The sequence below is a fragment of the Pelmatolapia mariae genome, linkage group LG12, assembly GCF_036321145.2.
Source record: "Pelmatolapia mariae isolate MD_Pm_ZW linkage group LG12, Pm_UMD_F_2, whole genome shotgun sequence".
NCBI classification, from domain to species: domain Eukaryota; kingdom Metazoa; phylum Chordata; class Actinopteri; order Cichliformes; family Cichlidae; genus Pelmatolapia; species Pelmatolapia mariae.
Window position 1 is genome coordinate 1,821,611 of NC_086237.1, and position 25,380 is coordinate 1,846,990.

General features: G+C 41.3%; 2 protein-coding genes across 3 annotated transcripts in view; both read right to left on the bottom strand.

Moving 5' to 3' along the window:
• Positions 1-25,380, bottom strand: part of rasgef1ba (RasGEF domain family, member 1Ba) — a 115,397-nt gene that overhangs the window by 16,014 nt on the left and 74,003 nt on the right. The window contains exons 1-4 of one of the 2 annotated variants that reach the window (XM_063489080.1): positions 11,323-11,640; positions 4,393-4,575; positions 4,158-4,280; positions 3,832-3,969 (exon numbers count right to left, since the gene is read on the bottom strand). In XM_063489080.1, coding sequence (XP_063345150.1) covers positions 3,832-3,969; positions 4,158-4,280; positions 4,393-4,569 — 438 coding nt within the window. In that variant the 5' untranslated portion in view covers positions 4,570-4,575; positions 11,323-11,640. Of the gene's footprint in view, positions 1-3,831; positions 3,970-4,157; positions 4,281-4,392; positions 4,576-11,322; positions 11,641-25,380 lie in introns of those variants that run through there. The other variant, XM_063489078.1, reaches the window with a different exon arrangement.
• On the bottom strand, positions 16,374-19,890 carry LOC134639016 (uncharacterized). Its single transcript, XM_063490020.1, has 3 exons — positions 19,791-19,890; positions 18,213-18,854; positions 16,374-17,232 (listed from the first exon to the last, which is right to left on the bottom strand). Exons 1-3 carry the CDS (start codon positions 19,837-19,839, stop codon positions 16,727-16,729), a joined length of 1,197 nt encoding a protein of 398 aa, XP_063346090.1. The 5' UTR covers positions 19,840-19,890; the 3' UTR covers positions 16,374-16,726.

Sequence of the window (25,380 nt, forward strand, 5' to 3'; positions counted from 1 at the left end):
AAAAGAATTTGTTGCAAAACAAACATTAAGATTCATTAGTTGCACACTTACACTCAACCCTCGCTCAGATACTGCAATAAACCCGGCTGATAAACGCTTTATTAACTCTGCTAATGCTTGAACGCGCTCCTGCACAGTTGGACAACAGCGAGGCATGCCACCAGTGAAAATCCACTTCAAAGTGAACCATCTGCCGTAGCTTCTGTCCCCACCACAAACAGAGGACAGGCCAGGGTCGGGTAAATATAGTCTCGGATCTTGGAGACAACGGCATGCGTCACATTTCTAAGCAGAGGGAGTCACATTTGCGCACCCCAACTTTTGGCGTTACGACCGAGTGAGCCTAGCGGTGGCATGCGATTCCCTTCGCCGTCAACACTGGCAGCGGTCCTGAGGTGGCAGACGACTGCTCAGTGCAAGTCGACACTTCTGAGCACATGGCTGGGTTATGCCATCATATCACTAGAGGTCCTGTTATTCTTGGCTGACTGGTGTCATTTCCTGTGGAGCACCACCTGACCCAAAGCAAAGGCCCGACTGTTTTTAGCCGTTCATTCAACCAGAACTAATGAGCAGAGTAAAAGGTGTACTGGGCCGGATTGTTTTAAACTACAAACATGCGCATGGTGCCAAGTCACGATGCGGCAGAAGTAGCTCTCAGCCAACTAAACGAGACCTCCCTGGCGTTCAGCATTAATCTGTGAAGTCGGCATAATCCGTGTGCGAGTGAATCGAGTTGAACACAAGTGAGACGTTTCATGGTTTCATGTCTTTAATGTTAGAAGTTGAAGTCAGTCTTTTATAAAACCAGTTTTTAAAGGTGTGCTTGCATTATTTCAAGGTGCCTGGTGTCTTATTTGTTTGTTAATGTTGAACATAGATGAAAACTGATTCTCCCCATTCAGGAGAAACTGATACTCCAACATTGTTGCCTTTGAGTTCCTTTGTTATCTTTGATACAATGCACAGTTTAGAGGTGAGAGTGACTTACAATATGATACCATGCAATAATCAATACACCTGTTGCAATATCAGATTTTCACTATGCAATGGTTGTGGCCAATGAAGATATCGGTCCCATTGTCTGTTTAAGCTTCTTATGCAAAAATTCTTGCAGTACCAACTTTACCATGGTGCAAAGCACACCTGCCTCCATCTGAATATTCAGTTTCTCCAGGTATGTCAGGCACCTCGTGTGTCTAAATGATGTGAGAGCTACTAAAAATCTATCAAAATTACCATAAAAACGTAGCATGCAAAATAAAAACTGCACATTTTTAAGTCAAGAACTGTGCACCAGTAAGTGAGTTCAGATCGAGATCACAGCGTCAGTTTTTTTCCTCAGCTGCAGCTTCCCTGTATATCCAACCACGTCCATAATGACAGTCTTACTACAGAGATCAAGGTCCGGGAATGTTCAGAGTGTGGTCTGGACATAAGTCTGACCAGATGTTCAGGACATCTATTCTGGACTCTCTTCCCAGAGCGCTGTGGTTGACTCGCCAAAGAACCAGCATCCAACTCTAAACTTCAGATGTGCTTATGCTAAAGCATTTATGTTTTGATTTTCAAACCTGATTTGCAGCCTTCAAGTTTTGTTTTGTTTCACACTTTCTCCAAATCAGATCTATTCAAAGCCCCATCCCGAGAAGCACTTCCCACAATTTAAACAGCTGGATTTCCTAGAAATGTCCTGCGGTGTTCACACTACCAAAAATAAGGTGTCATCCTTTCTCACCACGGGGGAGTATCTATGGACACATGAATAAACAACTGTTCAACTCGACTCCTTTCCCCTAACATTTATTTGTGGCAACGTGTGCACCCGGGGCATCAAAGCTTCCCTGAGAACGATTCATTAAGAGGACTGTTGTTGGTCAGGCTTTGCACACCATGAGTGCACATGCTTACATGACATTTGAGTTTATCTTCATGATATTCGGATACTATTGCTTTGTCAGTACAAAACATGCTGTATTGTAAACCCGACCCATCTTTCTCAACGAAATTATTAAGTCAACAAGTTCATTCCTAGTTGATAACATCTCATAAACTACATTTCCCGCAAGGTCTAAGGACACAGAGGCAGGTACTGGATATGCAGGGGAACTCCTGGAAAGATTATTTAAAAACAGACTTAAAATAGACTCGTTTGGAAAAGAAATTGAAAGTAAAGTGTGCATTATTGCGTAATTCACCCATAGGGTGCTAATGGTTTCTCTTTATCTAGTTCAAATCTATTTGCCAGTAGAGATAATGTTTAATTTTGGTCTTAACTGACTAGCAGCAAATAGTACCTCTCATTTTTTTTTTTGTTAAATGTACCAAGCATGGTATTATCTCAGGTAAAAGTTCCTGGGAATCTTCACCTAATGTTTCCCCCGAAGCCAGAATCAATTTCAACTATCAAAAATATCCACGGAGGTTTGGTGTTAACGCCAGCTGCAGCCAATCTAGTGTGAAATCAAAAGATGTTTGCATGACCGTCAAAACACAGCGCGTGCGTGTGTGTGTGTGTGTGTGTGTGTATGAGAATGTCTATGAGTGTGTGTACTGCTGTCGACCCTGGGTAAGTTTCCATGGGGGTGGGTGGGGGATCCGGAAAGCTGTAAATGTGTCCAAGTGTCATGTGAGGTTGAATTGATTTCTAGATAAAGTCAGGATCAATACTTGTCCTCGCACCATCAATGAGTCCTGTGGAGCCTGATTAAAAAAGTGGGGGTGAATGTTTTTCTTGTCTTGAGTGCTAAAGAGGGGGCGGGGGAGGGTGGGGGTGTTTATCTTCTTCATCACTATCTGGTCCTGACAAGCTGCTGCTGCAACAACTAAAACATCCAAAAATACACACACCTAGTTTGTGTGCCACTTTCCCGAGCAAAAGAAAGACTCAAACAATCAGCACGTGCACTGAAAGAACCCAGCCTGATGAGGACTAATATCATTAATTGTTCAGACCAAAGAAAATTTAACTGGGAACATGAGACGATGACATGGAAGGACAGGAACACGAGTTATGAAGCCCAGTAAACTTGATTCTAGCAGAAAAAGACCTTCTTTTTTTAATAATCATCATGAGGGAAACATCTTTCAGTGGATCCCTGCATAAAACAAACTGTCCCACAGGAAAAATGATCCGCAGTTTGAGAAGCTCTGCAAATATGAGTACTTGCCAAGTGCAAGCACTCATATTTGAGAGATATATTAACCTGTCATGGTTTACGTGGGGGGCTTTCACCTCTAAATTTCCATTTTGCCTCCTGCTAGTACTTTAGCTTATGCTAGCACTTCTTTTCATAACATACATAGCATGAGTCACTGCTTGTCAAAACAACGTTTCTATATCTAAATGTGTAAAGTCGGAGGGTCAGCACGTACCCCAAAGATAACAGAGGGTACAGGACAAAAAACTGTTCAAGCCTACTAAAAACACGGTGCAGCGAGGCTAAAGGCGCACTGAGCCGGTGACATTCAGCTCTGCTGCAGAGGAACAATCCAAATGCTGCCTAAGAAGGAGCACTGCAGGGATGACAAAAAACCCACCTAGGCCATAAACAATGGGGCTTTTCTCTCAACCGATCCGGGCTCAAAAGTGCTTTGTTGCCAGAGATACCCCCACTCCACCTCCCTCCGCTGCTATCTGCAAAAAATCTGCCTGCGCCTGTAGCTTTACTGCACGTGCAGTCTACCAAACAGCACTGCACTATTGGTGATAACACCTAAAACTAAACATATTATCTAATCAGCAGGTCATTTGCTACTTGACTAATCTAGAAAACCCCTTTTGCTGCGTGTCGTGGTGAGTGGAAATGAAGAAAGACAAAAGGGACTGACCTCGTCTCCGCTGGCAAGCCGGTGGGTCAGCTCTTTCAGGCTCCGCATCATCCTCTCATCCCTAAAGTCATATGGGAAGGTTTCTGTCCACTCTGTCAGCAGCTGGAGGATTTTGGGAGCAATCTTCCTGACTCTCATCTGAAAATGCAGGTGAAATATGTACTTAGGAAGGGTGAAAGAATATTCTAGTTTAATACGATTTTTGAGTCCTGTTAGAACTCAATATTTCACTGACTTTTAATGCCATTGTCTGAAACTGAACATAGCAGTGATGGTGTTTTTTTTTAATAGAAGTGATGCTTTTAACCCCGTCCCCCCAAGCGTACCTTATCAGCTTGGGGATCGCCAAGCCGCTGCTGCTCCGTGCACAGGTGACACACTTTGGACATCAGTTCATAAGGATGGATGAAGAGGCGAGAACTGAGCAGGAAGGTGAAGATGTATGTCCTCTGTTGAGATAAAAGACACATTTAGTAAATAACAAAAATTATGATTTGATTCTTAAAGCTTGAATTAAAAATATATATTTAGCATTTGAAAGCATCACAATGCAACACTCACATCTGGATAATAGTCCACAGTTGGGACCAAGTGGTGAATGAGGGCCTCCAGAGACCCGGACACCAGGTTGTTATCATTATAATAAAGGCCGGGGTAGCCTTCCTCCTTGGTCTGGTACAGGTTCTTGTTATAGCTGCCAGTGTTCAGCTGCCCTGTGAATGGTGGTGTCTGAGGCATCGTGTCCTGTGCAAACAAAGAGGACAAACACAGGAAGAGTGAGACGGTGCTTTTTAGATATTTAACCGCGAATGCTGATGCAGGTCCAGACGGATCCAAAATAGCTCCCAGACGCAAACGCGGACAGCAAAAGGTTTGTTTGGGAAATGGTTTGGACACAGTCGACACCCTTTTCCTCCTCTGGACTTTTTAAAGTTTCTGGTTTGTGGTTTGAGTTTATTTGGATGTACAAATGGACGACTGAGAGAAAAGAAGAAAAAAAAGAGCTGAAAAACAAAATTAGGGTTGGACAGGACACGAGGGTGATGGAGTCTTATGAGTCATTTGGATCACAAGATAACAGGAACACACAGCTGGCAGACAGTTTGTTCAGTTTTGACCCCACTAAGCTTTACAGGAAGCTGAACTCTTAACCCTCACAGGATTAGGCCTTTGTTCTATATGACCACAACATTACTATGCAGATAATGTCCAGTCCAGTAAACAGCAACATCTAATGCTGGCGTTAACGACTGAAAACAAACGAGGGTTTAAGCTTTCATGAGATAATTACAAAATATTAGTAATTCAAAAGGTCTTCTGACTCAACTCCTAAGCGGGTGGTATTAGAGGAAGCTCTGCATCTATGCTGGAAGAGAAATAAAACTGAAAGCACACTTAAAAACATGTAAGAGCATGTGAGAGTTTGGGCCACACCGGAGAATCCGGAGACTTTTTTTTTTTAAATCCTGAAAGCACATTGTATGATCACATTGTCTGTTAACTTCCGACCCTGCCATGTGAATGTGCGTGACTAAAAGCAAGAAGGAGACTCTGTGTGTGTGTTGAAGAGGGCAGAATAGATCATTATGCAGGGCAGAACACGATACAGAGAGGGGCACACGTGTTCTCTGGAGCAAAGGCAGTGAGAGGTTAGGTGTCAAATCTGCCTTTTCATAGCTGAAGGAGAAACAAAACTGTCCCAAACTGGATTCATATCAACTTATTCCCATAAACACTGGACTGAATTGTACTTTGCATTACTTTTTTAATGTGTTTTGACATTTTACATTCCAAAACTTTGGTGCTTTTTCTTGCAAGAAAAAGGAGTGCATTAAGCACTGCTGTCAATAGTAATTTGCTGTTCACTTACAGAATAACAGTTCAGTTATACACCTCATGACTTCCTCCATGGAAAACTCTCCAGGTGCATGCAGGTCAGCAGCACAGAGGGAGAGGTGAGAAATTCTGCAGCTTACCTGCTACAGCAACAAGTCTCGGTTTGTTGATTTAGCAGTCAAATAAAGAATTTTTAAAGAACTGAGGATGATTTTAAAAACCCCTCAGTCTCGCATTTAAAATTCAAGTCAGCTTCCACAAAGAGAACAAAACCCTCACGTACACGTTCCTCTGCAGTTTACCAGCCTCCTGACCTCTGAACCTGGCTCCGTCCCATGCCAGGCAGACTTACGGCTGAGGAAACACAATGAGTCTTTTCACACTTGTGTGTGTGGGTGGCGAGGTGGGGGTTGGAGGGGGGGGTTAGTGCAAGGTCCAACAATCCCGTCTCCATATACCTTCACACCCCTGCCGCCTTGACAATATGCTGCCCCGTGGCTGCCTGCCGAGCCAGGAAGCCTTCAAGGCTGACGCAGTGCAGCGCTGGCAGGGAAGGAGATGCCAGGAGGTATAAATTGCACCTGCCCCACACACTGGCACAAACAGTTTGAGTGAGTTTAAGGTTTTGTTGGCCTGTGGTGGCAACCTGATTTACAGACTGTCTTACAAAAAGGGAAAACATCAGCTGATCAAACCAAGTGGTGAATTAAAGAAAGGGGGAAAAAAAAAATATCACAAGACACAGTCCTGTTTGCCCTGACACAGATACCAAAACATTCGATTTATTCATGAGCACACACGAAGCTCCCACCCAGCCGAGTCTGCCTCTTTCACACGCGCCCCTCCATAATGCACGTGTGCACACACCCACCACAGCCATTATTCAGCCAGACAACCATGGCCATTTCCATGAGAATGGTGCGTGTGTGGAGTCGGGGCACAGCGGCCCGAGCATCTGCTGCACCATGTGGCTTCCCCACAAGAGAGGGACATCACGAGTGTGATGGAGGGAGAAAAAGGGCTATCCTCACTCAGTTCTGGGATCTTCAAATAGTCCACTGAGGTTTTCTACTGGGCGCTCTTTCTCTAGCAGCAATACAGCACGGGCACAGTTACAGTTTCTCAGAGATGTCGCAGATGCCGAGTGTCCGCAAAGCAGCCATGAATGCCCCACTGGGGTTAAGCTGAAGGGCACATCAACAGCAGCAGGTGATCTAGTGCTGAGAACATGAGTCTTTCACTTTTCCCAGCTGGGATCTGAACAGCCAACACCCTGATCTCAAGTGTGCTCTCCTAACCACTGAGGTTAGAGACGTCTGCTGCACAGCAAAAAGATAAATCATCAACTGCAAGGGAGCATCATGGACCATATGAAAGTGTTTTTATTTTCTAAATGACTAATGTGAAGAATTAATCATCAGCCACACCAATCCACTTTTAAATTCTTTGCAGATTAACTTTACAGATTCAAATGTGCAGGGGAAAATTGAGGCGATATCTCTGCCAGTATCTGATGACCAGAGTTTTGGGATTTGATTTGAATTAATTTACAGAGGCCCTGTTTTCAGAAGACAGTGCAACAACTGGGTTTAATAGTGAGCTATAACACTGCAACAAGTTGTTCTGAGCTTCAGGACTTTTACATCACTCGTCCTCTCTGATGTCTCTGAGCACAATTTGGATTAATCTCATGCTGCCAGGGACAGGTGGGGTTCTTTGAAGATAAAGGCGGTCTCTTATACAAAGAAAGAAAAAAAAACATGGATCGAGGACACCGTGAGATCAGATGCTGTATCGAGTCCTTTTCCTTAATCTCTCGGTCTCATACCAGAGCAGGATTTATGCCTAGCAGCAAATACAGGTCAGAGTGTTTGAAATCTTATTTTGGAACATTCTTCCGATTTTTCCAGTCTGGAGATCTTGCTTGTTCTGTTTCAACACTTCTTAAAAGACGTTTTAGCAGCATTACAACTACCTTTTTACTCAGATTAGAGCCACTTTCCATCAACTGTAATATAATAACTCCGCCCACACACACACCAGCTGTCGCCTTCACCAGAATCCTAAAAAAAGCATATGATGTTTGCAAGCTCTGACAGCTGAGGCAGAGAGATTTACATTTCTTCCAGGTGTCACGTGCAGTCGTAGTAGTAGTAGCAGGAGTGGTGGTAGCAGGCTGAGGGGGACCACATGTCGAGTCCTCAGGCTCTGACAAAAACAAACTCTTAGCACGTTGCTGTTGGTTTATCCTGGCCACCGGCCGGGGCGGCAGCTGAAGATAAACAAGCAAAATGCCACAATTCGCCTCCGCGAGAGGGGCTGGGGGTTGTTTAGGTTGGATGGGTGGTTTTAATTAGAGCCTGACTGGTTGTTTGTGTGCAAAGCCATCTGCCTCGATGTGTAAAAGAAGTCTGGTTTGGGCTTAAAGTGGATTTAAAGACTGAAGGAAATTCACACTCTTGGTTTTTTCTAATCATTCAACAGTTAAAAGATGGTTGAAGAGAGAGAAAGATCACACCCACAAACTTTGAGCTGTGCCAATCTTTGTCCTTTTAAACACATCAGAGTAAAGATGACCACATGACAGAGTGTCTAAGACGACAGGCTGGTTATAGCGCAGACTCAGCACTGCCTGCTGCTCCTGAAACATTTCTCCAAACTGAAAGAAGTGACCAAAAATGAAACTTAAGGACTTTTATAATATATTGTTAATGTGCAGGAGGCCATGACTCACTGAAAGGTTAACAAAATGTTATTTTTCTCTCTTCCTTTTGCCACGTGGGGACATTTGGAAGCACAGAGGGTCAGCATTTAAAAAACCTCCCCAGGCAAATGTCATATAAGAAGCAAAACTCCAGCATTCATTTGAGATTACCTTCAGGCTGCAGACCCAATGATGACGCGGGCTTGCAGGTAATTTTGTCGCCAAAACGCACGGGTGGGGCTGCTCCCCAGAGGGAGAATGATGCAGTCTGCTCTCTCAAAACACAGGCTATCAAAGAAGCGACGGGGGCTCTTCCCGCCCTACCCATGCTTTTAATGACTGCTTGTGATGAGAGTCCATCAGCAGTGCAGAGATCGTACAGGAAAAAAGCCTCCGCACTTCACTCCCATAGTTCTTAAGCTGAACTCAAGGAAACAGACATGTTCCCCGTTTAGGCACCCCAGTGTGCTCTACCTGAGAAATTTCTCAGGAGTCAGACGGCTATTTAGAAGTACACAGGTCATGCAATAAAGCAGTGAGATCTGTCGTTACCCTTAAATGTGCAACAGCAATGAGGCAGAAAAGTGGGACCCACATAAATGAAATACTGAAGAGAAAAAAGGATTTTTTCCCCCCTTTTTAAGAAAAACAGGCACAAAGTACAACAGTATGGCAGTAAAGGGAACGCAATGCAGGCACCAAGACACTTTAAGGCAGTAAATCAACAGCCCCCACCTCCCCCCACTGTGTAAACACTGAAAGGCATGAGGAATCTCACTCATCCATGGCTCGAGGAAATGAGGGTGAGAGATAGCTGCAGAGTGGCTGGGCATGGGAGAGTGGAGTGGAATGGAATAGTGGAAGTTATCTAAATAAGGCCGGCTCATTGGTTGTGTTGTTTGAAGCCAGAGTGTGGTCAGCAGTACTTCAAATTAAAGTAAGTTCAGGAATTTGAAGCAAAAATGTAAGTGTTCCAGACCACTGGAATGAAAAGGTAGGACCAAAACAAAACCAGATACGGCTGTGATGTGGAAACATTATCTCAGAAATAAGGAGACGAGGTTAGAGAGACTCCAACGCCAAGAACTCCGGGTAATTTCATGGTATTGGTCTTAACTTGTCAATGTGACTTGCCATGCCATTTTTGCTCTTGGAGGTTAGCAAAAACATAGCCATAACTGGTGTGATTAACATGTAATAGCAGCCATTAAAAAAGCCCCTTGACCCTGATATTCCTGCTGGCTGAGCTAAAATTGTATGAACTATTATAACTGCAAACAAGTCCTATCAGAGGGTGAGCCACACTCCTCCATCTACCCAGCAGCAGTACATCAATATATAACGTGCAGCCACTAACAGCTATGTCACCTTTCTTGAGTATTTTCACACCACTGTTGAGTGCTGGGATATAAGCTGAGAGGGAGATGTTTGCAGCTGTTGCTCTGAGTGGTGAAAATCACAGGTTCCATATAGGACTCTCTCACCTGGCCTTATCGGTCCTCAGTGCCGTGAATCCATCCACCGCTGCAGACACCAACACTTCCTACACGGAGGGAACCCCCTGACAGCAGAAACAGTGCCCCTACAGCTGCTACTTCTGAATTTTACTCCAAATCTTTAGGATCTGATGTTAAAGTCTTAAAACGTCAGCAGCAGCTCCATGGCAGGGCTTGATGAAAGAGTGAACAGTGATTTCTGTGTACTGGTCTGGTCTGCAAGTACTGAGATCATCTTTTGAAATTCAGAAGATGCCAGATTGGTTGGTCCGATCATCAGGATCAGGACCTGCTTCACATTTAAACATTGTTCAAACAGTAGTTTCATGTTTTCTGTCACAGTTCAACCATATTGAACCTGTTCAGCCATTACACCCATGACAACCAGGCAGCTGTAACTGTAGCAAAGAAGACTGTGATAAGATGAAATATTCCATCATATATTTTGTTGAATTTTAGCTCCTTACTTATTGATCTTTGAACTTGTAAAACTAGAGGTGACCCAGGTTTAGGAAGCAGTCTGTAAACACAGCTAAGGTGAAGCTATGAACGCAGCTTATAATTCACAAAGATCTGCTGAGGTACATGTGAATACATTTACCTTTTAATGGCCACTTGTGTGAAATACAGCCCTCCTGCCGCCTCAGCACCCTTATTTCACGAGAGGAAACTTCCCATTTCCCCCAGTGCATCTGTTTTTCTGCATTTGCTTCACATCAAGCAAATCCCACCACAACCCCAGGGATCCCAGAGTACAGTAGCAAACATGTAATCCGCAGTAACAATAACTCATTCAAGGGCTTCCAGGAGGCACCCTCACATTTTTAGACGACCAGCGTCCTGCCAAATAACCAATAAACGGATTTAGCTTGTCAGCACATTAAGGAAACTCCAACTCATGCTCCTAATACAAAGCAGTGGCACGAAAAACCAAGCGCAGCAGGCCAGGGTGACCCAGGAGAGATGCGGGATTAACTTCACTGATCCCTCACCGTCTCGCAAAGGAGAGGCAGGGAGGGAGGAATCCTCTTAGCCAGAAGGTAGTGGGGGTTAAAAATAGCCCGCCACTGACACCGATTTCAGAAATCCAATTTTTGGGGCAGGTCTTTGGGTCAATTAGGCAAAATTAAAAATCCAGAAATAGCTCCTTAGTAAAGCCTGTCAATTTGGGTATTACTGCCCACGGTTGTTTTTTGTAATAGTAGGATAAAGTCAATATAGGCGCACTAATATTGGGGAAAAGGTGCTAAAGGAACACAACAAAACCAAAGTGCAATGTTGATATTCACAGATCATTTTGGAAAAGAGTCGCAAAGCATCAACTCAATCAGATTCACGTTTGGCTGGAAATAAAGTGTGCTCTTTCACCACCTGCGCGCATTTTGGACACGTCGGGTCTGCAGAATAACATTCAACAACCAAAAAACTGTCCGGCTGTAAACACGCACAACTCACCTCAACAAGCCGTAATCCAGGGACAAACTCTTTGGTATCTCTCCTCTGAAAATAAGCGAAAACAACCTCTGAGCAGCCGAGACTTTCTCCTTTCACACGCGCGCAGAGCAGGCGGTCAATCCCAGCAGTCCCTCCCGGCTCCGGACACTCAGTGCACCATTATTCAGGTGCAAACGCGAAAGAGAACAAAAAAATGTGTATTCCCGCTTTCACAGCGCCAACGGGATCAAGTCAGCTCCAAGAACAAGTCGTCTAAATGAAGCAGTGCTGACTCTGTCTCTCCTCTGCAGCACTCACTCGGGTCTGAGCTCCGGAGCCACGAGCAGCCTCAAGACCTCACAGCGAGGGAGAGGCGGCAGCCAATCAGAGAAGAGAAGCGCCCCCTCCCTGCCTGCCTCCCTGCCTGGTCTCATCTCTTGTTTTCAATTTCATTTCTCTTTCCCTTTCTCATTTTAGTTTTGCTGTATTTACAGAAATTTCCGATGAAGCCATTCCCTTTCAAAGGAAACTCCGGATAATATAGACTGTGGTTCTAGAAACTGGAGCATATTTAAATAAAGATTGAGTAAAGATTTCAACCAAGACGTTCACGCATCAATAAAAAACTAAATTAAAAACAACATTAGATTAATTTTTATATGCAGGGCTATGCTTATGGTGTAATTCTGAAAGTGATTCGCGTATTGGGGGTGTTTAAGGGTTTGTTTTAGGTTGTTTTTATTGAATCCATGAGCTCACTGATTTTATGAAATGAGTAATGCAAGCAATTTTTTTGTATTAAATTTGCTTCTGCTTTGAGCTGCAGCTGTAACTTTAGCACACTAATGATGACAGCTCTAGCATACTCATGTTTAGAAATTGTAATGGTTACCATGTTAGAATGGCAACATCTAAAGAAGACAATAAACACGGTAAAGACACCAAAGAAGTCCCAGTTTGTCCATCCAGTTACGCATCTGGAGCCTAAACATACACATTTAAACATCTGCTAACTTCATTTGTTTTTCCTAGATGATGGTGTTTAGTGTTTATCGTGGGTTTTCAAGGGTTTTGATTTTAGTAAAGAAAAAAAAAATACTACAAGCAAATTTACAGCATTCAATTTCAGGTATGAACCCAGCAGCAGCAGGACAATCACAATGCTAACATTTTATTAGCAAAAGCTGCTTCCCTTTCAGAATAATGAAAGAATGTAGTGTTATAACGCAGAACATATATACTATTGATATTGTATTTGCAAAACCTTTTTTAAAAATTATTTTTTGTTTTTATAGAGAAAAGTTGGTGAACATCACCACCACTAAAGGGAACTGACTTACTTTGACTTACTTGGCTCTGGTAAACATGAATTTATAGCTTTAATCAGTTGGCAAAGCCCATTCTTAGACCTTTAAAAAACACAAGTAAAATACAGTAAAAAAAAAGAAAAGAAAAGAAAAGATTAATACAATAAATAAGTGGCCAAACAGAAAACTTAAAAAACAAGAAACATTTTATTTAGAACCAGGTGTAAATAATTTTATCTATTCAGCTCCAGTGTTACGTTAAACATATTTCTGGATGACAATTTGACCACTGGGTCAAACTGGGAACTCTGGTATGCTTGACATAATCTTTTCTAATGCACTATTAAAGAATAAAAGCCCATATTTTGGATCCGATCCTTATTTTGCGTTGTTTTTGTGCTGTTATCATACCTGTAGTCTCAACACAGTGAACCCAGCATGATAATTGAGTCCATCTACACCAACAGGCTGACCTACTGTCAAACCCACCAACTCAAACTGCAATCCCTAGTTTCAAACTCTATGTGACAACAATTACAGTAATAAAGAAATTACTAAACTTGGGCTACCTGTACTGTCCTGATTAAATTATAGGACTTTATTAGTAGAAATAAAGAATTGTAGAAGCAGGAAGAAACTGAACTTGCCAGCTGCTTTTTTTTTGTCTTCAGTCATACAAAAAGTCCCGTTTAGCTCCTCAAACCAGCACTGACGCTCTCTTATTTGTCCACACAACTCAAGATGACAACTGTTTCTAAGTGGGCGACACATAAAAGGAAGCTGCCTTTTGTAGCAAAATTAAACATTTTGGCTTGCATTATTATGTGGAAGGCCGCTATATTAGATTTCTTTGAAAAAAAGGGGGAAAAAGGATATGGATTAAATTAAATAAACATGCAAACCACAATCGTTGTTAAGTGACAACTGTATTAAATCCTTTGATGCTGTGTTCTCTGGCAAACTCTAATCTTGGCAATGCCGCCGTGTTCTCTCTTATGAGATAGAGGGGCCATTGTAAGTGTATTCTAATATTGCATTTTTATTTACTACTCTTTGGTCCAACTAGACACATCAATTAAATACAAATTTTTTGCATCAATGAAAGCCCGACTGGAGGCAGAATTGGGAACACGGTACAAGTGAACCTTTAAATGACTCATTCTCTTCCCATATATCTGCAGAAAATATGTTATTGTCTAACAAAACTGATTTTTGACCGATATTTATTTGTTCAGAAGCTTCCTTAATGTTCCTATAAGCTTTAAACAACAGCAGGCTGATTACATTTCTCCCTGCAGTCAGGCCGATGAACATACAGAACCATGAGTCATGCAAAGATGATGCACTGATTGTTAGTTTAGTCTGAGAAATCTGTACTGGATGACTTTCTCCACATGTCAGAACAGAGTAATAAGCCCTGGTACAATAACAGCAAATCATCCCAAATCTCATCAACATCCACTTTTATTATGTAATCCAGGATTAGCGCAGATTTATGTATATGCACTAATCTGGCTTTTCTCTCGCTTAAATGACTGCATAGAGATCAGGCTTGAAGTCACTGTGGGGAAGACCACGAGGCACAAATGAAATACAGGAAGTAATGCTCAGTTGACTTTTATTTAACTGAAACTTCCATGTATTTGGGGCGCATTTGTTCCTCATGCTGTAAACTGCAATAAAAATTAAATAAATCACCAAGAAAACAACCTTTGAATAAGTTGTTTGTGTGTTTTATTTTCCAATTATTTCCGTTTGGGTGTGCCTTTATGAAGGCCTCCTCTGTGACAAAGACAAAAGTAAATGAGATTAGAGGCCGTCCTGTTAAGGAGCACGAGAGAAAACTAGACAGGTTTTATTTTCATATTTTTTTACATCGTGTGACAAAAACCACAACCAACCAGGTGCTTTATTAGTGTGACAGTTTGTGCATCTTCACATGCACGAAGGTCTGCTTTGGCCCAAGAGATGGAAATTTAGTAATGAGAAGGTGAGCGTGAGGATCTGGGTGGTCTGCAACACGTTACGAATCCTGCGAGGTAGTCGGAAATGTTTACATGGTTATATGTTAGATTTGGTATTTAGGACATAATAGTCAAATATACAGTGTTTCCTTTAAATGCAACTTTCCAAAACTGAATAATATACACACACATACTTATATGAAGTACAATAGACACCACTACTTGTCCATAGTGTGTGAAACTATCCGTTCATCTGTAAGAATATATCGTCATAGCCTGTGGCTCAGTTATCCCAGAGCGTATGCTTTTACACTGATGACAAAGAATAAAGGTCACAAGGAAGTTGTTTTGGATAAAAACGAGCAATAAGACCTATAAATGTTTTTAATTAAGTTCACTTATTGTGGATTATGCAGCAGGATTATAATGTAATGGTGGATCATGCTAGTCCACAGATAGGTGTGGCTTATTCTTTATTAACACAAACATCAGGTTTTAACAGACAGGTGGGATGGGTCTGTTTGTTTTGGCAGTTTTTGTTTCACTTTATCCATTTACAATAAGGAAGATATCATCAGTAAGTATTCCAGTGGTTGGGTTTTCCCAGCCAAACCAGTATTGATTACAATCTGGTTCATACATGTCAAAAGGAAGTGGGGCTTTTTCATTTTAACTTGTTCACACCCCTTCAGGGTAGACAATGCTGAATGCCTGAGTGAAAAATTTCCAGTTTGTCTATTCAGGTAAGAATCAGCATGGAGCCAGCCACAGCCTGGAGGTTTAATAACAATGTCTCCCATGAGTGTGAGAAAATTGCCGAGTGTTGCAGGAAGACAATATACACCATCGCAGCAAAGGACTGTTCAGGTGTAGCTCATTTGATACAGCAACGAAGAAACTCGAAGCCTGGAGTGTCGGAGTTGCGCTAAAGGTCTTAGCAGGGGTAACATCCAGGCTGACATGCTGGCTATGAAATGTTCCCGCGGAGACGTAAATAAACAGACTTCACTGTATGTTTGTGCTACTTTCCCAAAATAGCTTCAACACTGAGCATCGAAGGCAGGCGTCAGGAATTTACAGTAAACTGTTTGCCTCTTTCTGTCACCCCCCCACAGTAGCAGTCAGGTCACAGCCCAGCTTCCTGCTAATGGACAGCAGGGACAAACTGAGTAAACACTGAAGGAATCAAACCTGCGACTCTCTCATCGCATCTGCCCTTTGACTTTAGTCTGTTATCGTCATCTGTTACCGCTGAGCTATCAATGCTGTTTATTTTTAATGACTTTTTCATGTAACAGAAGCATGTTTGATATGAATGGAGATCTGATGTGCTGTCACACAGCATGGACAACATCTCATACTTGCAACTTATTGCACAGTTATTGCAAAAGATGTGATTTAATTATTCATCTGTTTATCGTTTTCATCTGGATTAGAAACAGGAGTCACTTTTTAATGCGGTATATTGGAATATTTCTATTAATACTACAATTCACACACATATATAATCCTATACACTGACTTAAATATTTTGATTTGATTTTGCTGTTGTTGTTTCAAGGTTGGTTCACATTGCTTCAAAAGTAAGAGAGGTTATTTGTATGAATAATTAAGCTTTGATCTAGATCCAAGACATCAGGATGCCACCACTGAACCCAAACACGCTGAAGATGATGCAGACTGATTCCTACTTTGGCTCAACAGTCAGCTGCGATAAATAACTGAAACAAGTCACTTGTGAAAAACACATTTCAGTCGAAAACACAAACTGGTTGAAAATATACACTTTTAATTTCTGTGAAAGTGCATCGAAACAACTCTGTAACATTTGGCGAAATTCACTGACACCGCAGAAATCCCCTAAGCAATGTGACTGCAAAAACAAGAAGAAATTCCTCTTTTACACTTCAACTGTAATTTCCTCTTTTTTGGCTTTCTGGGCCCTTAAATGTCACAGTAACAGTCATCACATTATTCTCACAGACTTTCTGCTTCTTTTTGGGGGGGGGGTATCTGTGCACTTGGCTCAACTAAAATCTCCCACTCAGGATTCGGGCTGGCCTGACTGTGGGAGCTTGCCTCATTGCTAATGTTATTTGTTTCCACCTGAGAAGGAATATCAGTCCACGCTTTGGGTCAGCCACTGTAAAGCTCCTAACTCCTGTCTTTGTTCATAGTATGATTTGGACCAGCTTGTCCCCCTGCTAAAGTCCGGCTGCCCTCACAGCTACACCCCTGCTGTTTGCTCAGATTGGTGAGGAGCTCAAGGACTCTAATCTCGTGCTCCATGCGAGCTTTCTCCCTCCTCTCCTCCCTCTCAGCCGTCTCCCTCTGCCGCCGTTCCTCCCTTTGCAGCCACTGGGCCAGGAGCTCCTGGTGCCATCGGGCGTGCTCCTGCCTTTGACTCTCCAGCTGCACCAGCAAGCTCCGGGTCTCAGAGACCAGCTGCTGGAAGCATTCTGACAGGTGCTTAAGAACAGGTTCAAGACAGGAAGGTGCAGGGTGATGGTGGGCAGAGGCAGGGAAGATGTTGGGGTTTATATCTGGAGGTGCTGGGAGAGGAGAAGCAGTGGACTGGGTAAGAGTGGGAGCAGGAGGAGCAGGTAGAGGTAGGACCACATGTGGAGAAGGAGTGCTTGAGCTATTTTCCACTGTTATACCTGCAAATCAGGATATAAAACAATACATGCATTGTGTTATTAATGACAGGATTAATTAATAGACCACAAATATTTTCACAATTGTTTGGTTATTAGCATGAAGTCTGTCGCAACTTTAACCATTCAGCCTGTTATAACTCAAGTGCACTCAGAGGGAACAAGTGTCCTTCTCCTCCTCCAAGCTTTATGTTTTGAGCCTGTAGAAAGAGGCTTCACAAGTCTTTCCAGACCTGTTCAGGTCAGAGTATAAAAATAATACCACATGGGAAAAATATAATAGAGTATAAAGGGTTATGTAGTCGAGGAATTTCACCAAGGAGGTTAAAACCTCATTTGAAGACTTGAATTAGCATCATTTGAAGCACAAACTGCTGCGCTTGTCTGGTGGGAGGGGCTTAGAACAGAGCAAACACAGCTATAGGCTTTTTTTCGGCCACTTTTCTAAGAGCAAAAAAAAAGTATCATGCTTTATTGCTAGTGATACCTGAAAGACTCCCTATTGCTAAGAACAAACAAAAAAAATGCTCTCGCTTTTTATGGAACCCACTAACTCAAGAATGTCACTCCCACATTCAACATCCAAGTTCCGAGGTATCTGGAACACAGCATCTCTCATTTCAAATCCTGGTGATTTTTTAGCCCTTTCTGGGTCTATCACACCACAGCTGTGCTATATGTCATCAATGATAATACTGGGATAAATGTTTACGTGACACTTTTAAAGTGTCACGTAAACATTTATCCCAGTATTATCCCAGTATTAGCAACATCACTGACATAACAAGAATCAATAAAACATTTTTTTTTCCTACATTGTTAAAATCATTATCACAAATTCTCTTAAAATATCCAGATATAATTTTGAGGATCTATCTCCGACCCATACTGTTTAAACAAAATTTAAAAATCTTCTTGACTTTAGCTCCTAAAATAAGATAAATGTGTCTTGTTTACATTATTATTTCAGTAACAGTACATACCGTTAATATCCGGGTGGATGGCTGTCTCCAGATAAACTTCGTGGTGCCTGTCTCTTGGATGCTGTGAGAATCCAGTGTCGCTGTACTCTAACTCATCCACCGACTCTTCTCTGTGCTCTACCTTTACTTCAGAGTCCAGCTGACAGCCTTCTCTCTCCTCTAAAGAGCTTAAATTTTGCCTCCTTGAATTCCCCAAAGAGCCAAAATGGTGTCCACTTATGTTTGTACTGGAATTTAAATCCGAGGTAAAACTCCCTGTCCCATCAGTGGAGTCAAAGTGGCCCTCTGACACCCGTTGGTGTGAAACAAAATGAGACCCTCCTTCCCCTCCCCCCGTCCTTCGGCCCAGCACCGCATCCATCTCGGCAAAGTATTTAAAAGTGCACGGCTGCGAGCTGTCCATGCTTCTCTGCAGTTTGGCTCTCACGTAGTTAGCCTTGAGAGTTTTCACTCGAAGCCGGCACTGGTGCGGACTCCGAGAGAAACCCATTTCACTCATGCGAGCTGAGAGGTGTTTGAAGACATGCCGGTTTCTGAGGTTTTCAGCCAAAGTCTTCTGGACTCGCTCATCGCTCCAGGCGCAGAGGAGCACCTGAGTTTCCTCCGCCGTCCAGTTAACCGAACGCTCTGCCTCTCGTTTCCCTGCACACGTACAATACAGATTTATGTTTTCATTGTTGAAACACAGCACTGAAAACACTTGTGAGCTAGCTTATTAGGTGCATGTAGGGAAAATAATATTCTATATTTTAATACTGACTGAATACGATAAATGAAATATGAGTGATGGCACTTTATTATATAGTAGTATACTAGAGGGCCTGTACAGTGCTGCAGAAATGTGCTGCTGTTACAAGTGTCCCAGCTTTGGGATGGTAGAGTTTGGTGTATATGTCTGACATTTGGATCAACAGTGGTTTGGTCCTGACTCACACAGCTAGATTAAATGATACTGATCTGATCTCTCCAGTTCTACATTGTTCTGTGTTTACTACACTGTTAGCAGAAAGGCTAACAGCACTTTCCATCTTTCATTTGTATGTTTGCAGCAGTTTTTCACTTAACTGCAAACTATGTTAACTGACACAACAGGACTGGAGAGCTCCAGCAAAGACACTGTCCCTGCACTTGTGGTAACATAACTGTGTCATAAACACGGCTAATGCTAGTTTGATACGCCTGTCTCTGCAGCTAATAACGAAGTGTGAGTGCCTTGCAGCTAAAATGCTCAGAATATGCCATCAAACGTATCAAGTGGACTTCATAATAAAGGATTATGTTGGTAATCAGAAACTGGAATTCACATCCATGTTTGCAGCCACCTGAGCAACCTGCTACCTGAAAACTGTCTGTTAGCAAACATGCTTATGACATAGCAAGCTAAAGTCATTCTGCATATTACTGACAGACAGCTCAACGGCTTAAAACGGACTTAAACTGAATCAAAGGGGACTCTGCTGTGTCACAGACATCTCTAACGTGTGCAGCTAACAGCTAACTGAGCACATTTCAGCCCGTGCGGCTCTGCTTTCTGTTCAGCAGCGCAGTAAAGATGCCGGCGGGTTCACACGGTCTTACTCTTTGTTGTTGACACGGAGCTGGTCGAGATGATCATCGGGGGATTCATTTTGACGCGGTGCCCCAAATGTAAACATGAAAACACACAGTGACACTTCTCTTCCGGTTAACGGAGTTCAATGTCTGACGTCATGACGTCGAGGAAATTTATCTTGGGGAAAAAACCCGAAAATAGTATATTTGGGTTTTTACATTACAAATGACTTCAACTGTTTGTATTTCTGTATTAATTGTTTGTTTTAAATAAACAATCTACACAGAAAAATAAAACAAAAGACAACAAACTTAAGGGAGTTCCTTTCAATAATAGAAATCTTCAAAGAGATTTCAGCCAGAGAAACATGTACTGGAAATGTTTTAAATTGATAAAATGGATGATAGTAAGTGATTTATGTGCTCTATAAACTATAAATCATTCTCCATCTTTTATCTCTTTCACTGTATAATTTTAAAGATGTTCTGGATGGATGTAGCCAAGTTTCAAAAAAGGAAATACTAGAGGAATGTTGGGATAAATACATATTTCATTACACATTTCCTGTAATATTTTGGTCAGGAACCAATTTGACGTTCTTACACTTTATTAACAAGTTTAAGTATAACACTATCTTTGAAAAAGGTATTATGAAAACCCCAGTTTGCAGTTTAAGACATTAAAAATGAAAAAAAAAAAAGATTATTAATTTTAAATTCTTCTGAACCGATGTAGAAAATATTTTTGATATGATATTTGGAATTGTGATTTTAAAAAAAGACAAAAGGAACATTTCATGACTGATTAAATGACCATTTACATGGGATTGCCAAGAAAAAGACAACTTTAACAAAATCAATAAAAACACAATACATGTACGTTTGCATGTTTGTATGTATTAATGTTTACTTATATAAATGCAACTACTCTAATTGGGAATTCTGCTTGCACCATGTTTTTATCTCCTTTGTCTGAGATTGATATTGTAACATCACATATTCATCCAAAATAATATTGCAGTGTGTCCATATAGTGTGGGATGTACAGTGTTTATACCTAGAAGCACTGATGAGTTTCTGTTTTACTCATCAATCCTCAAACCTGTGATGTGCTACTTTTAGGAAACTTTTACTATACATTATCATTATGATTATTATAATTATAGACACACATTTTTTTAAATGCATGGTATTCTAGATTCATTAGGAAAGATGACGCTATATGTAAATTATACTGATACTACTGTATATTATCAATGCTTAGGCTAAAATCACTACAAGTGTGTAACATAACAATAAAATAGCAACAACATTGCTGATAACAGAAATGCAGAGATTGTTCTTAATACTCATTTTTCCTTTTGTTTCGGGGAACCATTATTATAATTCAATATAACTGAATTTTGAAAAAGTTTTTCACCTCTCTCATTAGCTTTGAACATTTAACCAATGCAGAAAAAGATTTCACACAACACAAACACTGGCCGGAGCCACTGGGGAATGTCAGGCTCTTTGCTTACTGATGGTCAGCCATTATAGTGGTTCATCTCTACTGGATGTAAGAACATCTTCTATCTAGCCTACAGATTCTTTAACACGGCGTTGCTATAAAAGATCCGGTTGGCTCGGTGAACCTTCACTGCATAAATCAAGGTTAAAGCCAAAACATATGAAGAAAGTAAGCTGTTAAACTAAAATTTGCAAAAACAAACAAGAGGTGGTGTACATAAAGGGTGGTGGGGCGGGGGGGGGGGGGGGGGGGGGGGTTGAGGCAAACACTAACGTTCAGATAGACAACAGCACTGCATGAAAAGCTATAGCCACCTCATTCATTTAAATGAGACAGCAGTTAGCACAGTGGGGTGTCAAGTCTAAGGCCCCAGGCTAAACAATGCAGTTTCAATTAGCAAAAAAAAGTTTAACCTCCTTCGACCTTCTTGTAAATTTTCTCTTCTTTGGTTTTTGAGGCGAATAATGCAAATATGTATTTCAGCTCTCCAGGCTTTTATTTGGCATACACGGCACAGTAATGTGAGTAAAACCTGATTCACCTTTGCCCCATCGCAATCCTGTCTCATGTGGCAGGATATCAAAGACGTACAAGCACACATTCATCTGTAATGTAAACATTTATTCTGCAGTTCACTGCATCGCCCAGTGTTTCCTGTAAAACATGCCTCCGCCAATGCAGACACATACATTTTTATGTGGTGCTAATTTTGGTCTGAACACCTATTCAGGTCATGTTCTTCTCTTAAGATCTCTATTATAGAAATACTTGAAATGTAGCTCTCTTTTTAGGTTTTTCACTACACGGTGACTGTTACAGACAAAACTAACTAAGATTAGATTTGTAGACAAGTCAGTCAGCTTTTTCCACACGGTGTCTAAAAAATGTATAATTCCATTAATGCAGTTTCTTCTTGCTTTTCCAATTACTTTCAGCACAGAGTACTGATGTAACTGATGTGGGTAAAGCTTCCTAAATCCACTTTTAGGTGATTACTGGATTAACTCTAAAGTAAAATCATGTAGGAATCACCATCATGTTTTCAAATTGAACACAGAAGCTAAGATCCAATCTGCTTTGAGTTGGTTTTAGTTTAAAAGAGTCATATTAATTAGCATAATTTTTTTTGTAGAAAAAAGTTTTTTCCCCAACAATTCTTATGTATAACATTAAAACTGTACTCTGTATTATCAGAGATGTGTGGAAATGCAGCAATATCATCCAGAATGCGTCAAAGGGGGCCAGCCACTGTTAATGTTTTAAAAAGCATCAGCTCCTATCAAGCCGTTTTCTCATATGAACTGTGAACAATGTCAGGAGACTCAGGTTGGGATGTGTGGTGTGTAGCACACAGCAGGTGATATTCCAGAAATACTTCGTTCCCTTTGAATTCAGTTTAACCCTTTAAAGCATGAATGACATAATGGTGAGATTTAAATAAACACATATATATATCAGTGTTTATTCACCTGTCTGACAAATTAAAAAAATAATTTGCATTTATGATTTCTAACTTGTATCATATTTGCAATGCATTGCTTAAGATGTATTGTACAATTACATAAATTTGTTTTACATGAGTCTCATAAGGACTCATGTATCAAATATGATACACTAGGCATTGAGGGGTTACAATTACACGAACCTGACAACCACAGAAGGTGAACTAAGCACGTATTCTTCACACCTGCAGCGATGCATGTACATATGCGATCAGATCACCCAAGAGGCAGTTTGCTGCTAAGTGTGAACCTTCCCCCAGAGACCCCAAACACATCTCTACTTTGTATAACAAGAGAGAATCTGTCAGAGGAAACCGCTCCAAAAGAGGCAGAAAGGTGTTAATGGGACGTCATGTGCATTCCCTGAATGTCTATTGAAAGCATTAAGATTGCTGGTGTTTATCCGTCTTTCTCACTGGTTAACCTCCTCATCACAGGTAGACAGATTTGTTAATGCATATTCTGTCTGCCCTCCTGGAGGACTATTTGCATTTTGAGCTTTCAGCCTGGAATGACTTTGTAGTTTGTTATTTACAGTTCTAACCCACGTTCTTCTGGGTACCTCTTCTAAGCTCGTCTACAATGTATCCAACATAAATGGACAGTGGTGTTGCCAGCAATTACATTTGTTTATTCCTTGTTGTACAATTTCACAGCCAAAACACTAGTCAGCGGTATGGTTTGAAAAGTGGTGACAGAAGTAGAAGTAGCCAAAAAAATGAACTACTGAGGAAGGAAATGCAGTTATCAATAACTGATTTAACACAACCACTGTTCCTGTACTCTGATGCATGTGAGCTTTGTTTAAAAGCACTTTAAAAACTTTAAAGAGTATATCCAAGGCCCAGATGACAATTTGCAATTTTATGTTTGTGTGTTTAATAAATTCATATCTGAAGTTTTAGTGCTGGTTTGGAGGCGCTTCTGAAAGTAAGTTTAAACTTGCCAGTCTTGTGTTCTTTCTCTTAAATTTCAGACATGAGTAGTTAGAGGTGTACTTGGCACAGAGGATTGTCGTTTCCTTACACTTGAAATGAATAATCATACTTTGTCAAATATCTACCATACCGTTTCAGTGTCCACACTATAAAACAGCCCAGATCATACGATAAAGTCAAAAATGATTTTGAGTGGATTTTCAATTTTGCATGGTGGCCAAATGCTAGTACCGCAAACCAAACCAAACCAAATTTTTACTGCTCCATCAGTAAAATATTTGTCATCACAAGGAAGAGATATAATAAAAGACAGTTTATCTTTTTGAAATATCCAAATGCAGAAATAAACCGGGGAATACAAGACAAAATCAGAAAGTCCCTTTGTCATAAAGGAAAAAGGGCTTATGAAAGATTAACCTTTACCAGCCTTCTGTGAAAGGTCATTCCACCAACAAACATCCACCCACTTTTACAGGAACATTTCAAAAGCCCAAAGAATTTGAATCACATGAATCAAGTTTCAGTTTCAATCCTACAGATTACTTTTTCCCCTGGCGCTGCTGGGTGGGACTGGCTTAATAAAACCTGAATCACGCTGTCACTCAGTTCCATTTTTAGGCTTAAATTTTGCTTACAGCTGATATTTGTTTGATACTTTCTTCCTCTTTTGACAGAGAGTAGTTACTCTGTAGTAGGAGCTAAAAAAAAAAAAACCAAACTCGGTTATAGGAACTTCAATATATAAACTAGTTCTCATACTGCTGACCACCAAAAACAAGGGGGATTCCTCCAGAGTTATAAGAATTAAGGAAAAAGTTCCAGTGGTCTTAAAACACTGATTGGGTTTTCTGTGCGGCCATTCCAGGTTTCATTTCCCGTAAATAACAAAGAAGAATACAAAGAAATACAGTTATAATCATAGACGTCTATTCACAAATAACTTCATGAGTCTAACTGGCTTCATCTATAATGCCAATGAACACAATACACAGACTTCAAGTGTCAGGTTTACATCTCGACTTTACTCCCTGTAGCTGCTGAGATCTTGGACGATCGCAAGTGGAACAAAATGTCTGAAATCTCTCCGAGCACATAACAACCCGCCTCGCCCCACCAATTTGTCGGGAACATTTTGTCCAGCAAGCCTGAAAGTGTCTGATTTTCTAGTTCCAATTTTGGAAATAGATCTGATCCTCCATGCTGAGATAAAAGTTGTTCTTCACAGCTCAAAAAGTAGAGTAGCACCGACTGACACACACACACACAAGCACACAAATGATAAACCTACCACAGCTTTAGGTAATTACAGAGGAAGAGGGGAGCCGAGACAGTCGACTGGACATTCATCTCATTACTCATGCATGCCTCCGGGCTGGTTCCCGCTGGCCTGCTGAGGAGCATCTCACACTCTTCTCTTACATGGCACACACACAAACAAAAACAAACAAAATCTGGCAAAATAAAAAATACTGGAAATTACAAACCTGCACAGAGACAGTAAGGGTCAAAAGTTTGATGCGTCTGTCGTAATTATATCACTAAGAACAGCAGCAGGCTTATTATTTTAATGCATGAATGCTCATGCAGAGACCATGGTAACACAGTGCAGCATGACTGGGAATTCTAAGATATTTGCATATTTTCACAGCTGATGCCTCTGCAACTGA

Coding starts and splice junctions, on each gene's coding strand:
- LOC134639016 (XM_063490020.1), bottom strand. CDS start 19,839: ATGAATCCCCCGATGATCATCTCGACCAGCTCCGTGTCAACAACAAAG. Junction 18,855..19,790: donor CTCCGTGTCAACAACAAAGA/GTAAGACCGTGT, acceptor GTACGTGTGCAG/GGAAACGAGAGGCAGAGCGT. Junction 17,233..18,212: donor CATCCACCCGGATATTAACG/GTATGTACTGTT, acceptor CCTGATTTGCAG/GTATAACAGTGGAAAATAGC.